The 15,171-nt window shown below is 38.4% G+C and overlaps 1 protein-coding gene across 5 annotated transcripts in view; it reads left to right on the forward strand.

The window, feature by feature from the left end:
• Window positions 1-15,171, forward strand: part of SLC12A6 (solute carrier family 12 member 6) — a 107,121-nt gene that overhangs the window by 58,643 nt on the left and 33,307 nt on the right. For 4 of the 5 annotated variants that reach the window (XR_004030481.1, XM_003272786.4, XM_030814352.1 and 1 more), the window contains exon 2: window positions 1,150-1,194. The exons of the other annotated variant lie outside the window; for it this stretch is intronic. Coding sequence is in view for 3 of the 4 variants with exons in the window: in XM_003272786.4 (XP_003272834.1) it covers window positions 1,150-1,194 (45 nt within the window). In the remaining variant the exon portion in view is untranslated. The remainder of the gene's footprint in view (window positions 1-1,149; window positions 1,195-15,171) is intronic. 5 annotated transcript variants of the gene reach the window in all.

The following is a 15,171-nucleotide window of genomic DNA, read 5'->3' on the forward strand; positions in this document are numbered from 1 at the left end:
GAGGAAAGTGGAGCTTAGTCTTTTCTGTTTTTAGCTCTTAGTGCTTTTCAAACCTTTAAAATAAGCAAGTGGTTGACTGTTAAATGATGATTGTCAATATCTCTTGCATTAGGAACTTGGCTTATTGCCACTAATTTTATTTCAGATTACTAAAGAAATTGATATTTATGAAAGCCAATTTAGTCAGTGTATCTTAAAGTCAGACTACTAGAACATATCTGCTAATAGTAGTAAGTGCTTTATTTATGTCTTGACTTTGAGCTGCTGTAGCCATAAGTTTTTTTTGTCATTAAAATGTTCCTTCGTCATTAAAAATATAACTCATATCACAATCCTGAATCATCCTTCTACTTTATGAAACTACTGCTTGGTCAAATTTGTGTGATTATTATTTTTTTCAATTTACTTTTTATTGTGGCAAAATATATACAATACAGAAGTTACCATTTTAACCATGTTTAAGTGTACAACTCAGTGGCATTAATTACATTTATAGTGTTGTACACCCATTACCACTGTTTCCAGAATTTCTCATCACCCCAAACAGAAACGCTGTACTCTTTGAGCAATAACATTCCATACCCTACTCCACCCAGCCCCTGGTAACCTCTAATCTACTTTCCATCTCCATAAATTTGCCCTTTCTCAACATTTTATATACAATGAGTCATATAATATTTATCTTTTTGTGTCTGGTTTGTTTTCCTTAGCATAATGTTTTCAAGGTTCATCCATGTTGTCACATGTATCAGAATTCCATTCATTTTTATAGCTGAATAACTTTCCATTGTGTGTATATATTACATTTTGTTGATTCATTCATCTGTAGGAGTATACCTGGTAACCTTTTGGCTATTGTGAATTATTTTGCCATAAACTTTGTAGTAAAGTATCTGAGTCCCTGTTTTCAATTATTTTGGAAGTATAATTAGGAGTAGAATTGCTGATGGTGATTATGTTTAACTTTTTGAGCAATGTGATCATTCTTTACACTAGTTCATTCTATTTTTTATTATCTTCACATTAACATTTCATAAGTTTTTTAATTTTCTGCTTATTTCGTTGGTTGACTTTTGTTGCTGATTTTAAAGAAATTATTTGTTTTGATCATTCATTTTTTTCTTTTCTTTTCAATTGTTTGTTTTTCAGACCCGAGTCAGAACTCCATCACAGGGGAACACAGCCAACTGTTAGGTATAGTATTACTGTGGGGATTGACTCTATCCAAAGTCACCATTAACTCATTTATCCTAACAGACATTACTGCCTTCTCGGATTCTATTTTCTATCCCCTCCTTTTCTACTTCCCACCCAACAACTTTTTTCCTGCTGTTTCTATTCCCAATTTGCCAAGTTTTAGGAAACTGCTTCTATAATTGATTACTAAGACTCAGTTAAATAAAAGTAATTTTGCATGATCTATGGTTAAAAAAAATCTAAGAACTAGAATTTTTTTAAGATAATTTGGAAAAGAAGATATTATAATACCTTTATAATATCTGACTTTGCAGCTAATTTTCCCGTTTTATTACTTTTCTTGGCCTTTTGATCACCTTTTTAATTATTGAAAGTACTTTATAAACAGCATGTCCTTAAGCAGTCCTTAGAATTTGGTGTTCCAGTTCCCTATCTATGAAACAAATTATGGAAATGAATTTACTTCCTCTGGGTATCACTTCTTTAAAGTAAGTGCGTAATTTGACAAGAATTTCTCTTTTTTTTTTTTTTTGAGACAGTGTCTCCCTCTGTCACCAGGCTGGAGTGCAGCGGTGCGATCTCCACTCACTGCAATCTCCGCCTCCCGGGTTCACGCCATTCTCCTGCCTCAGCCTCCCAAGTAGCTGGGACTACAGGCGCCTGCCACCACACCTGGCTAATTTTTGTAATTTTAGTAGAGACAGGGTTTCACCATGTTGGCCAGGATGGTCTCCATCTCCTGACCTTGTGATCCGCCCACCTCAGCCTCCCAAAATGCTGGGATTACAGGTGTGAGCCACTGCGCCCGGCCTTGACAGGAATTTCACAAGACCTCAGGACTGATAAATTTTCAAAATGTAAAAAGAAACATAATCTGATGAGGCATTCAGCTCAACAAAAGGCATATATAAAGAAAGTAAAAGTATCTCTTTTTCTTACCACCTCACTTCCACCTCTTAAAAGTACTTGTTGTTGACAGTTTCTTGGGAATTCTTCTAGAAATTTTTAATTATAAATTTTTATATTATATATGACTATCTTTTCCTTTTTATATCAATGGTGTTATAGTAAATGGATTGTTCTATTATACAGACCACTTCTTTTTACTTAACATTTTACCTTGGACATCTTAGTACATAAAGTTCTGCTTCATTCCTTTGTTTGTGATGGAAGAGTATTTCATTGTGCTCCTGCACTATAATTTTATTCAGCCAGTTTCCTACTCATGAGCATTTATTTCCAGGTGTGTTACTGTTGTAAGTTATGTTGCAATGAATATCTTATATCCAGTATATAAGATAGATATATCAGTCTTAATGCCAGTGTATTTGTAGGGTAAATTCCTAACAGTGGAATTCCTTACTCAAAAGATATATACATTTTTAAAAAGATACATGAGTTTAAACTCTCACCAGTATGGAGTAATGCTTGACTCCCTATTAAAAAAAAAAAAAAACAGGTATTATTAATCTTAAAATAGTTTCTTTACCTAATAGGTGAAAATGGCATCTCTAGTTTTTTATTTATACTTCCTTCAGTATAAGTGAGGTTAAGTAATTTTTAGTATATTATTTAGTACTTAACACTCGTGTGTGTGTGTATGTATGCTTTGATTTGAGGCTTCTTTTGATCACTGCTGAGCTTTTAGCTGTTTAAATATGTGTAAAGCAGCTGTGGAAAAATAAGCTATCAAAAAGTCCAAAGTAGGGAAAGTAAAAACTTCAGAGGATTAGTTGAAGAAACTGAGATGCTCCTTTTTCGTTCTTTCTATGTTAAAGACTTAGAATAGTCCTTGGGTTAATGAGAAGAGTTTATGAGACCATAGCCCTCATTCCTTTAGTGAGTTTACATGCTGAAACAGTACCTGACATCCTAGGCACTCAGTGTATATTTGTTAAGTAAATGGTTTGACATAAATATACAAATCTGATCACTAAGGTCCTGGCTGTGCGATGTTAGAGGTTTTTTGTTTTTTGTTTTTTTTTTTGAGACGGAGTCTTGATCTGTCGCCCAGGCTGGAGTGCGGTGGCACAATCTTGGCTCACCGCAACATTCGCCTCTTGGATTCAAGCAGTTCTTTGGCCTCAGCCTCCTGAGTAGCTGGAACTACAGGCGCATGCCACAACACCTGGCTAATTTTTGTATTTTTAGTAGAGACAAGGTTTCACCATATTGGTCAGGCTGGTCTCGAACTCCTGACCTCAGGTGACCCACCCACCATGGCCTCTCAAAGTGCTGGAATTACAGGCATGAGCCACCACTCCCGGCCACTTTTTTATACTTTTAATTGGATAGTTTCTATATGTTGCTCAAAATTAGTCTTCTGTATATAAAAATTTTATATTTGGATCAGGAACGATTAAGCTTTCATTGAAAAATTTTGCCAGACCATGAAAAGAACATCTTTCCTCTAAACTATGAAAGTGTTTCTGTCCCTGATACATACATGACAGGCAGAGATTTTTTTTTTTTTTTTTTTTTTATTATACTTTAGGGTTTTAGGGTACATGTGCACAATGTGCAGGTTTGTTACATATGTATCCATGTGCCATGTTGATTTCCTGCACCCATTAACTCGTCATTTAGCATTAGGTGTATCTCCTAATGCTGTCCCTCCCCCCTCCCCCCACCCCACAACAGTCCCCGGAGTGTGATGTTCCCCTTCCTGTGTCCATGAGTTCTCATTGTTCAATTCCCACCTATGAGTGAGAACATGCGGTGTTTGGTTTTTTGTCCTTGCGATAGTTTACTGAGAATGATGTTTTCCAGTTTCATCCATGTCCCTACAAAGGACACGAACTCATCATTTTTTATGGCTGCATAGTATTCCATGGTGTATATGTGCCACATTTTCTTAATCCAGTCTATTGTTGTTGGACATTTGGGTTGGTTCCAACTCTTTGCTATTGTGAATAGGACAGGCAGAGATGTTTGAGAATAGTTCATTATAAGGAACACATGTACAATGGAGGCAGCTTAGCTAATGAAATGGACAGTCAAAAGTTGATACAATTCCAGTATTACTAGGCTGGATTTTGTTCCCAGCTAACCACCTGCAGTAAAGGATACCTGGGGAACTGTAGGCAAAAATAAGTAACTTTGATTGTGAAGGAAGAGTTATCTTAGTCATTATTAGCCAAAAAAATTATAATAGTATTTGCAAAGAGACTACTTCAAACATTAATCTCATTTGGCAGCCTACAGTTGCATTCAATTTTTAGCCAACCTGAGGATTCATCCAGTCTTTTAGCCAGATTATCAGGTATATCTATCCTGCCAGCCTGAGTTCTCTCTCCTAGATTCATGGAGTCAGATCATATTTTCCTTTTTTCTCATGCTCTGAAGAACTATCCTCTTCTGTCTTCTGTCTTAAGTATCTTTGTTTTAGCTGTAGCCTCAGAATCTTTAAAAGTCTGGTTTATTAAAAAAATTAATGAGTTTGCAAGAGTGTAAGTTTTTTTTGTTGTGTTTTCTAACCATCTGATAAGTTACTCAGAAAAGGCATTATAAGGTTGAATGAAAATCTTCCGGCCAGGCGCGGTGTTTCACCACGCCTGTAATCCCAGCACTTTGGGAGGCCAAAGCCAGTGGATCGCAAGGTCAGGAGTTCGAGACCAGCCTGGCCAAGATGGTGAAACCCCGTGTCTACTTAAAATTAAAAAAATTGGCCAGGCATGGTGGCGGGTGCCTGTAATCCCAGCTACTTGGGTGGCTGAGGCAGGAGAATCACTTGAACCAGGAGGTGGAGGTTGCAGTGAGCCGAGATTGCACCACTGCATTCTAGCCTGGGCGGCAGAGTGAGACTCTGTCTCAGAAAAAAAACAAAAACAAAAAAAGAAAAAGAAAAAAAAAGAAAATCTTCCCAGCTCTCCCTAAAAACCTTGTTTAGGATAATTTGGCCTGGTAGGTGAAAAACTGGTTCAATTGCCTTGCCTGCTTAATTGAATTTGTAATAACATCTTTCAGAACTTTGCTGTTGAATTAGATATATAAGAGCCCTTTCCAGTCCTTCTAAATGTTTTTAATGTCAACAGGGCAGTTATTTTAATGTATCTACTGTTCCCACTGACTCACCAGGTCTCTTGCAAAACTCAGGGTCAGGCTGAGGAGATATACGGGAAGGTGAAACTGCTATTGTAATAATCAAGCTATACATCTGTGATTTATGAACTTTTCCGTGTGTGTGTGTGTGTAGCTTTCCATTTAAAACATTTTTAGAAAGCTAGCAAGCAAACAAGCCATGGGTCCTGGCATTATTAAAAGTTTTATCAGGCATCCAAGGAAAAATAATTCGCGTCTTCTGCAGTCAGTCTTTCATAAGGAATAGAAAACCAAGTAACCACTACCTCAGTTTTGAGGCTTTTGCAACCTTGATAACCAAAACTTAAGGATGGCAATATGAGATTAAAAAAAAAAAGTATAGGCCAACCTTACTTAGGAACATATCTACAATCCTGAACAAAATATTTGGAATCTGAATCAAGCAACATATTTTTTAAAATTATCCCTATCATCAAGTTGAGTTTCTGCTAGAAATCCATGGTTGGTTTAATATTGAAGGTTAATTTGTATAATTCACTATATTAACAAATTAAAAGAAAAATATTGTATAATAATCTTAATAGAGGTTGAAAAAGCATTTGATTTGAAACATACCTGATATAGTTTGGCTGTGTGCCCCCCCCCAACTCATCTTGACTTGTAATTCCCATAATCCCCATGTTTTGTGGGAGGTAACTGAATCATGGGGGCAGTTTCCTCTATGTTGTTCTTATGACTGTGAGTGAGTCTCATGAGATCTGATGGTTTTATAAGCATCACGCATTTCCCCTCTTTGCACTCATTCTCTCTCCTGCTGCCCCGTAAAGAGGGGCCTTCCACCATGATTATAAGTTTCCTTAGGCTTCTCTAGCCATGTTGAACTTGGAGTCAATTAAACCTCTTTTCTCTCTCTTTTTTTGTTTTGTTTTATTTTTTGTTTTGTTTTGTTTTGTTTTTTGAGGTAGAATCTTGCCCTGTCACCCAGGCTGGAGTACAGTGGCATGATCTCGGCTTACCGCAACCTCCGTCTCCCAGGTTCAAGCGATTCTCCTTCCTCAGCCTCCCAAGTAGCTAGGATTACAGGCACCCACCATCACACCTGGCTAATTTTTGTATTTTCAGTGGAGACGGGGTTTCACCATGTTGGCCTGTCTAGTCTCAAACTCCGAGCCTCAAGTGATCCGCCTACCTCATCCTCCCAAAGTGCTGGGATTAGAGGTGTGAGCCACTGTGCTCAGCCAAACCTCTTTTCTTTATAAATTACCCAGTCTCGGGTATTTCTTCATAGCAGCATGAGGAAGGACTAATACAGTAAACACCCAATATTTAAGTTTATGAGTTCATAATGATAATTTAAAAAACGAGCCAGGCGCAATGGCACACGCTTGTAGTCCCAGCACTTTAGGAGGCTGAGGAGGGAGGTAGGAGGATTACTTGAGGCCAGGGGTTCAAGATCAGACTGGGCAACATTGCAAGAACCCATCTGTACAAAAAAGCAAAAAATAATTAGCTAGACATGGTGGCACACACCTGTAGTCCTAGCTAGTCTGGAGGCTATAGTAAACTGTGATGGTGCCACTGCACTCCTCCAGCCTGGGCAACAGAGTGATACCCTGTCTCTAAAACAAAACAAAACAAAACCCACAACTAACTGCTCACTATTGGAGTATTTAGTGAACCAATTATTCTGAGAACTGGTCAGTAAAGGGAAAGAATTATTTGTCCTGTTTTTAACTGAACCACTTGGTAATCAAATAGTAGATTAAAGGAAATGTCTCTTTTTATAGAGGTATTCGAGCTAATAAATGAAGGAACAATAATAGAATGAGAATATTACCATTTGGTGACCTCTCATAAATTAATGGAGCTAGGCATTACTCATCAACAGTTGCTAATATCTCAAAAGGAAAGACAACCAGATGACAATGACGTGTACCTCCTGGCAGATCATAATACCACTGTGAAATAGTTTTCCTGCCTACCCCCCTAGAAGTACTGAATGTGATTAAGCTTTTAGATTCAACTACCAATTTATAGGAATTACAAAAAAAAGAACATGTTAAACAGCATCACATGGATGCCATCATCAAAACCCAGACCATCAGAAACTCTCCAGAACAAATTACATGGTTTCCTTAACAAATCAATGGCAAAACAAAGTATAAAATCAAAAACATTATTTTGGGATAACCTTTCAGATTCACATAGTCACATAGTACAAACCCAAACCTGTGCCAAGGGAAATTAAGTACACTTACTGCTCTGTTGCCTAACTCAGACCAGCAAAGGCCATTTGACAAGATTAGGAAGCTAAAGGAGTAACTTGAGATTTATCCAGGGCCCAAATTATAGTATAAGTGGTAATTGACAAATGCAACATTATAGAAGTAATACCATCACAACAGTGAAGTGTTTATAAAGAGTAAGACCTTTGGCATACCTTTTTTCTGTTTACAAAAAAAAAAGTATGCCATAAAAAACAAATCTGAAATATTTAGTAGAACTATGCTATCAGTTTTCATTTGAATTATGCAGTGAAACACCAGTAAGTTTCCCCAAAATATCAGCATTATTTAGATAGTAAAATGAGAAAAAAGAAACATAATAGTGTCTGGGTGCGGTGGCTCACGCCCGTAATCCCAGCAGTTTGGGAGGCTGAGGCAGGTGGATCACCTGAGGTCAGGAGTTCAAGACCAGCCTGGCGAACATGGCAAAACCCCATGTCTACTAAAAACACAAAAAATTAGCCGGGCATGGTGGCAGGCGCCTATAATTCCAGCTTCTCGGGAGGCTGAGGTAGGAGAATTGCTTGAACCCTGGAGGCGGAAGTCACAGTGTGCTGAGATTGTGCCACTGCACTGTAGACTGGGCGACAGAGCAAGACTCCATCTCAAAAAAAAAAAAAAAAGGAAAAGAAAAAAGAAACAATAGTAATCTGATAGGTGATGTAATGCAAACCATTACTGAGGCCAGTCTCAGTGGGGATCCTTCAAAGAACTCATCTTAGGATTCTGAATAATCCTAAAAGAGCCCTGGAATATGGATTTGGTTCTTAGTTCCTGCAGAGTAAAGATTATTTGCTACTCAGAAACTAGAAGTTCCATTCCATCTGGTATTTCTTGGGGTCACAACAGTGACCTAAACTTTTGAAGGCTGAACTCTAAAGCAGCATGGTTTCCCACCAAGATATTCAAGCCAAAAATTAATCCATGCCTTTCAATATAATCACTTCTAATTTCATGCCTTTTGGTATAACCACACTTGATGAATGCTTCATTTCTTGCCTTGGAAAGCCTTGACCTTTCATGACTGTCCACAAGCCATGATTGACCAGGAACTCTTTGGGAACCTCCCATTGCACAGCACTACCACAAGCAGACCATGAGTAGGACATTATTGGAGACATCATTGGTCTCATAAAATGTAGACAAAAATCTCTCCAGGGATATTCTTCTACATTTCTAAAAAAAGTAAGCAAGCAAATGGAAAGTGGGCCAGAAACAGCCAGGATCCAGACTGTCTGATGATAATAATAAATAAAATTGTCATAAAAGTTATGGTGATTTCACCTGAAACTTGAGACGAGAGAGATCCAAACATAGAGGTGCCAGGGATGCAGCAAGGGGAGCCAGAGCTGCTAGGAGGTGGCTTGGACAGCAGGTAGCAGAATGGGACAGGTTTGTCTCATGCCAGATTTTTGTAACAGCATCATTGTAAGGTTATTGAATAGCAGAGAGGTAGTATGTTGAACTCTTACTTCCATAACCCTCAAGAGAAATGACATGGCCCTGAGTCTGGGATACAAAATTCCATTAAATGTTTAAATCAGTAGAGGATGCAGTTAGGAAGATGAGCAAACTCCTCAGGAATAAAAGACTGTTTAAAGAGAAGGAAAATAAATGGAACTTCTAGAAAAGAAAAAAAAATATGTATTGATATAAAAAAGTTAAACAGTAGCTTAGTCGTAGTTAAATAGTGTAAACAAAAAGAACTACACCTAGATACATCTTAATGAAACTGCAGAATATCTAAGAAAAGATCTTGAAAGCAGCCAGAGAGAAAGGACAGTTCATCAAAGGAACAACAGAATGACAGAAGAATTCTCAATACCAAAACACAGCCAGAAAACACAAATAAGTGTACACAAAAATTTTGTAGAGACAAGGTCTCACAATGTTGCTCATGCTAGTCTCAAACTCCTGCCCTCAAGCAGTCCTCCTGCCATGGCCTCCCAAAGTGGTGGGATTACAGGATAGGGCCGCTGCGCCCACCCTGGAGACATCTCTGACAGTCACTACTGGAGGTGCTACTGGCATCTAATGAGTAGAGGCCAGGGATGCTCTTAAATATTCTACAGTGCACAGGACAGTCCCCCATAATAATTATTTGCTCCAAAATTCCATAGTGCTGAGTTTGAGAAACCTAAAGGAATTCTAAGGAATATACCTCAAGAAAGAATAAAATGATCCTAGAAGACTAGTAGTCTGAAATGTAAGAAAGAGTAGTGAATAAATGAACTAGTAAACTTGTACATAGACTCCAATCAGTGTTGTCTCTATAAAACAACTCTAATATCTTGTTTATGGAGTTTTGTTTTTTTTAAAAAGAGACTACTGGAAATGTTGGATACCGATATTAGGTAAGTCAGGAGGAGAAAGTTGGAATTGAAGTATTAGAAAGTCTTTGTGTTGTTAAGGAGGATGTCAAGGAATTGTTTAAACTTATTTAACTATTCAAGTAAAATATATAGTAAAATTTCAAGGGTCATTGCTAAAAGAACAGAAATAGAGAGTGGAAACAAGAGGGGAAAATGTCATTAGGGAAAAACAAACCAGAAAATCCCAAGAGTGGGAGAGACAGAGACAGAGGATGAGAATGAGTCATAGAGAAATAACAAATAAAAAGATGTTAGAACCCTGTCTAAATATATTAATCACTAAGGTCGATGGACTAAACTTGGCAGCTGAAAAGACAGATGGTCAGACTTTTAAAAATCCAACCCAAACAAATAGATGATAAAGTGTGTTGTTCAAAATGCCAATAAATTTGGAAGTAATTTGTTAAGCAAAATAATAATAATAACTAAACAATAGATGTATGTCTAAAGTTGTTGTGCCAGCCAGGCCTGGTGACTCACACCTGTAATCCCAGCACTTTGGGAGGCTAAGGCAGGCTGATGGCTTGAGCCCAGGAATACGAGGCAACATGGCAAAACCTCATCTCTACAAAAAATCCAAAAATAGCTCTTCGTGGTGGCATAAGCCTGTAGTCCTAGCTACTTGGGCTGCTGAGGTGGGAGGATCTCTTGGGCCCAGGAGGCTGAGGCTGCAGTGAGCCATGATCGCACCACTGTACTCCAGCCTGGGTGTAAGAGTGAGACCCTGTCTCAAAAAATAATAATAATGATAATTAAAATTGTCATGACTTCTTGGTGGATTAAACCTTTTGTTATTATGTGGTATAAATAAAATTGTCATGCCTTCTTGGTGGATTAAACCTTTTGTTATTATGTGGTTACCTTCTAATTCCTAATAATATTTTTCTCATAAATTTATCTGATATTAATAAAATTATGTCAGCTTTCTTTTGGTTAGTATTTGCCTGGTATGTCTCTTTTCTTAATATTTTCTTAATGTTCAGCTTTTGTATGTCTTTATATCTCTTATAAATAGTATATGTCTAGATTTTATTGTTTAATCCAGTCTGTCAATCTTTGTCTTAGTCTATTTACATTACTGGTATTATTGATATACTTGGAGCATTGTGCCATCCTAAATTATTTGTCCCACTTTTTCTGCTTCTTTATAATCTCTTCTTTAAAAAAAAAAAAAGCTATCTGTATTACCCCTGCTTCCCAAAGGAACATTAACACACTCTCACATTACTCTCTCCTTTGGAAGAACTATCCTTTAACTAACTTAACGTGGTCTGGCTCCTTTCTGTCTTTCTAAATATGCTCTCCTTTCCTCACTGTCCTTTAGCTATACTGTCCTTTCTGCTCTATGAATTCACTAAAATTGGTTCTGCTTTAGGATCTTTTAAAATTGCTATATTCCCTCTGCCTGAAATGTAGGCTTTTCCTTACTATCCGATGCCAGGAGTGTGCTGCAGCCAGCTCACATCAGCTCACAAGAGCCAGTTAATGCAAATCTCTTCCCAAAACCAGGTTCATTGTCTTCACATTAGTAGTTTGAAAATGGCCATGCGTGAGTATTTATACCACAGAAATTGTCAAGTACTGTTAAGTCAGGGGTTTGTTTTAATTCTTTAGAGGCTGCTTATCAGCACACCGATGATCTTATATGAAGTCGTCATTTCTCTCCCAGTACCTATTTGATTTTCTCCCTTGAACTTACCACTTCTTGAAATTCTTTTTGGGTTTTTTTGTTTTTATTTTGTCCTGTTTTTTATTGCCGCTGTTGTTGTTTTTCCTTACTTTCTGTCTTCTGTAACTTCAGTATATGCACAGTGAAGGCAGGGTCTTTAACTGCCATGTCCACTGCTATACCCCTAGGACCCAAAACAGTATCCAGTACATCCTAGGAATTTAATAAATATTAGTTGAATAAATGAATAACTCAGGAGTGGTGATAATTTTAAGCTATACTCTTTAGAATTTTCTGGAGCCATTAGGAAGAGGAAAAGAATTACATTTTTCTTTTTATAACTTTTTGTTACTGAAAATATCAAAGGTTGCCGGGCGCAGTGGCTCACGCCTGTAATCCCAGCACTTTGGGAGGCCGAGGCGGGTGGATCATGAGGTCAGGAGATCGAGACCATCCTGGCTAGCACTGTGAAACCCCGTCTCTACTAAAAATACAAAAAATTAGCCGGGCGTGGTGGCGGGCACCTATAGTCCCAGTTACTCCGGAAGCTGAGGCAGGAGAATGGCGTGAACCCGGGAGGCGGAGCTTGCAGTGAGCCGAGATCGCGCCACTGCACTCCAGCCTGGGCTACTGAGCGAGACTCCGTCTCAAAAAAAAAAAAAAAAAAAAAAAAAAAAAAAAAAAAAATCAAAGGTACAGAAAAGTAGAATAGCATAATCAACTTTTATGAATGCATCACCCAGCATCACCCAGCTTCATCAGTGTTACAAATCTGTTTTCAAAACCCTACCTAATTTTTCCCTAAACTGTTTTAAAGAAAATTCCACATCATTTGATTTTACTTGCCCTTTTTTAAAAAAAGAGCGATATATTTTCTCTTATTTTTTGTTTTAAAAATGCCTTTTACCTTTGGTTTGTTGAGTCAGGATCCTAACAATGTTCATTTGCAATTAGTTGATATGTCTTTTAAGTCTCTTTTATCTATAAAAGTTCACCTTTTAAGTTTTAAGTTTATGTCATTTATTTGCTGAAGAAGTCAGATCATCTTGTAAAATTTCTCATCTTGTAAAATTTGGTGATTAGATCCTTCTAATGTTTAACATGTTCCTCCTTTGTGTTTTCTTTGAACTGATAGATTTCGAGGCTTGATTAGATTCAATTTCCATTCTTTTGGCAAGAATACATCATAGCTTGTACAGTGTATTTTTCATTGTATTACAGGAGATTGTATTGTCCTACCTTCAGAGATGTTAAGGCTGATGAACAGGCTCCAGATCACCCTGATCCATCCATTGTAAAGTTCTGCCTCAGCCTTTCACCTAATGGTTTTAACAACCATTGATAATCATTGCCTAAATCCATTATTTCATTAGTGATTTTTTCTATCATTCCATCATTAATTAGCTGGAATGCTTCTATAAGGAAGAAATTTTAATTATTGGTTACCCTGAAATACAGTTGGCACAAGAAAGGCAAGATGATTGCTTAATTCTTTCCATTTATTTTTTCTATTTATTAATGTTATCTTTCAGAGTCATGTATTGTTTCCTTAACCCGGCAAAGGTGACTAATTTTTCAGAATATCATTTTGATTATTTCATGAATTTGCATTTCAATCCATCACATTATTTATTTTTAATGTTTATATTATTCCATTTTGGGGCATTGGGAACCCCTTCAGTTTGGTTCTGTGCCCTTTGACGTGACCTAGTAATTCTGATAGTTTACTGACTGTTTCTCAAGCCCATCCTTATACATTTAAGCTTATAGGGTTTTTAATTATTTAATTTTTATGTTTGTATTTATTTCCCCAGTATTGAAAATCTTAGTTTTTAATAGCATTTATGTTTTTTTTTCTCTTCTCTCCTGCCAGACTCTGTAATTATATAACTTTTGCATAATAATGAAACAAAGTTAAGGAAGTGCTCAGATAAAACAAAGTTTGCTGTCTTATGGACCTGGTCTCTTTTTTTTCCTCATAGCTCTTTCACCGAATTTTTGTCAGATGCCTCTTTTAACATTAAAAAAAAATGTGGAAGGGTTTGGACAAAAATAATAGTTAAATGACATAATATAATTTTTTTCTTTTTTCAACTTTTTTCCCCGAGACAGGGTCTCACCCTGTTGCCCAGGCTGGAGTGCAGTGGGTCAGTCACAGCTCACTTGCAGTCTTGAACTCCTGGGCTCAAGCAATCCTTCTGCCTGAATAGCTAGAACTATAAGCATGCACCACCATGCCCTGCTAATTTTTTAATTTTTTTTGTTGAGGCAGGGTCTCACTGTTGCCCAGGCTGGTCCAGAACTCCTGGACTCTAGCAGTCCCTCACCTGGGCCTCCCAAAGTTCTAGGATTACAGGCATGAGCCACCATGCCTGCCCTATTTTTTTCAACTTTTATTTTGGATTTAGAGGATACATGTACAGGTTTGTTACATGTGTATATTGCATGATGCTGAGGATTGGGGTATGGGTAATCCTTTCACCCAGGTAGGAAGCATAGTGACACAGGATTTTTCTTGGCCACTTTGCCAGCCAGAGACCTCCAGCCAGCAACATCCATGCCCAGGCTTTGCTCAGGCCCAAGCTCACCAGAAGAGATGCCCCATCTATTCAGCCTGCTGGGCTGTGCCTGGCTTGCACTCCAATGCAGATCCTGCAGCCATTGCAACTGTGCACTCAGCCCCTGGTGGGAGGGGGTGAGTGAGTGAGTGAGTGCAGTGTCCAGCTGGCTGCTCCAAGCAGTGAGACAGAAGCGGGCTGTATGTGGGGCTTGCTGCTGGACCAGGCGTGTCACACTGAGGGGAACATGGTGGTGCCCAAATGGGTGTCTGCAACCCTGAAACCTCAGAGGGGTTGTTACCATGTGCTAATAGCTCTTTCAGTCCCACCATCTGCAGCCCGATGGATGGCGGCATGTTAACAGCTCTGTCTGTCCTGTCGCCCCTGCTCCCGCCCACTGCTGCTTCCCATCACGTGGGGTAGCTGCCCTCCACTGGCAGAGTGTGGAGGGCTACAGTATTACAGCCTTCTTTGTACCTGTGTTTGGTGGGTCCTGAGTTCTTGTCCCACATCCAGGAAGAATGAGGTTGTACTGGTGATCAAAGGGTGAGGAGGGCGGAGAAGAATTTTATTGAATGACGAGAAACAGTTCTCAGTGGAGAGGACATGCAAGGGTGGTCTCTCTCTCTCTCTCATTGGGGCTGGGGCTGGGGCCTTTATGAGCTCAGAATGGGGGAGTGCATGCTCATTGGTTTGTGAGTATGCAAAAAAGGCTAAAACAAAGGCACCACTCAAAGGTGGGCATGACAGTGTAAGAAACCAATTAGGGAAGGGTAGGTATATGTAAACTAGGTAAAGGGTGGGGAATCAATCAGAGGAAAGTATGCCAAATGGGAAGAGAGGTTCTCAATCCAGTCCGTGGATTTATCCAGGACTTGTAGCTAGGCTTTAAACTGTCTTTGGCTTAAAGGTTGGGTTTCAACTGTATGTAATGAACATGCAAGTGCATGTATCTTTTTGGTAGAATGATTTATTTTCCTTTGGGTATATACCCAGTAATGGGATTGTCGGGTGGAATGGTAGTTCTAAGTTCTTTGAGAAGTCTCCAA

The sequence above is a fragment of the Nomascus leucogenys genome, chromosome 6 (assembly GCF_006542625.1).
Source record: "Nomascus leucogenys isolate Asia chromosome 6, Asia_NLE_v1, whole genome shotgun sequence".
In the NCBI taxonomy this organism is placed as follows: Eukaryota; Metazoa; Chordata; class Mammalia; order Primates; family Hylobatidae; genus Nomascus; species Nomascus leucogenys.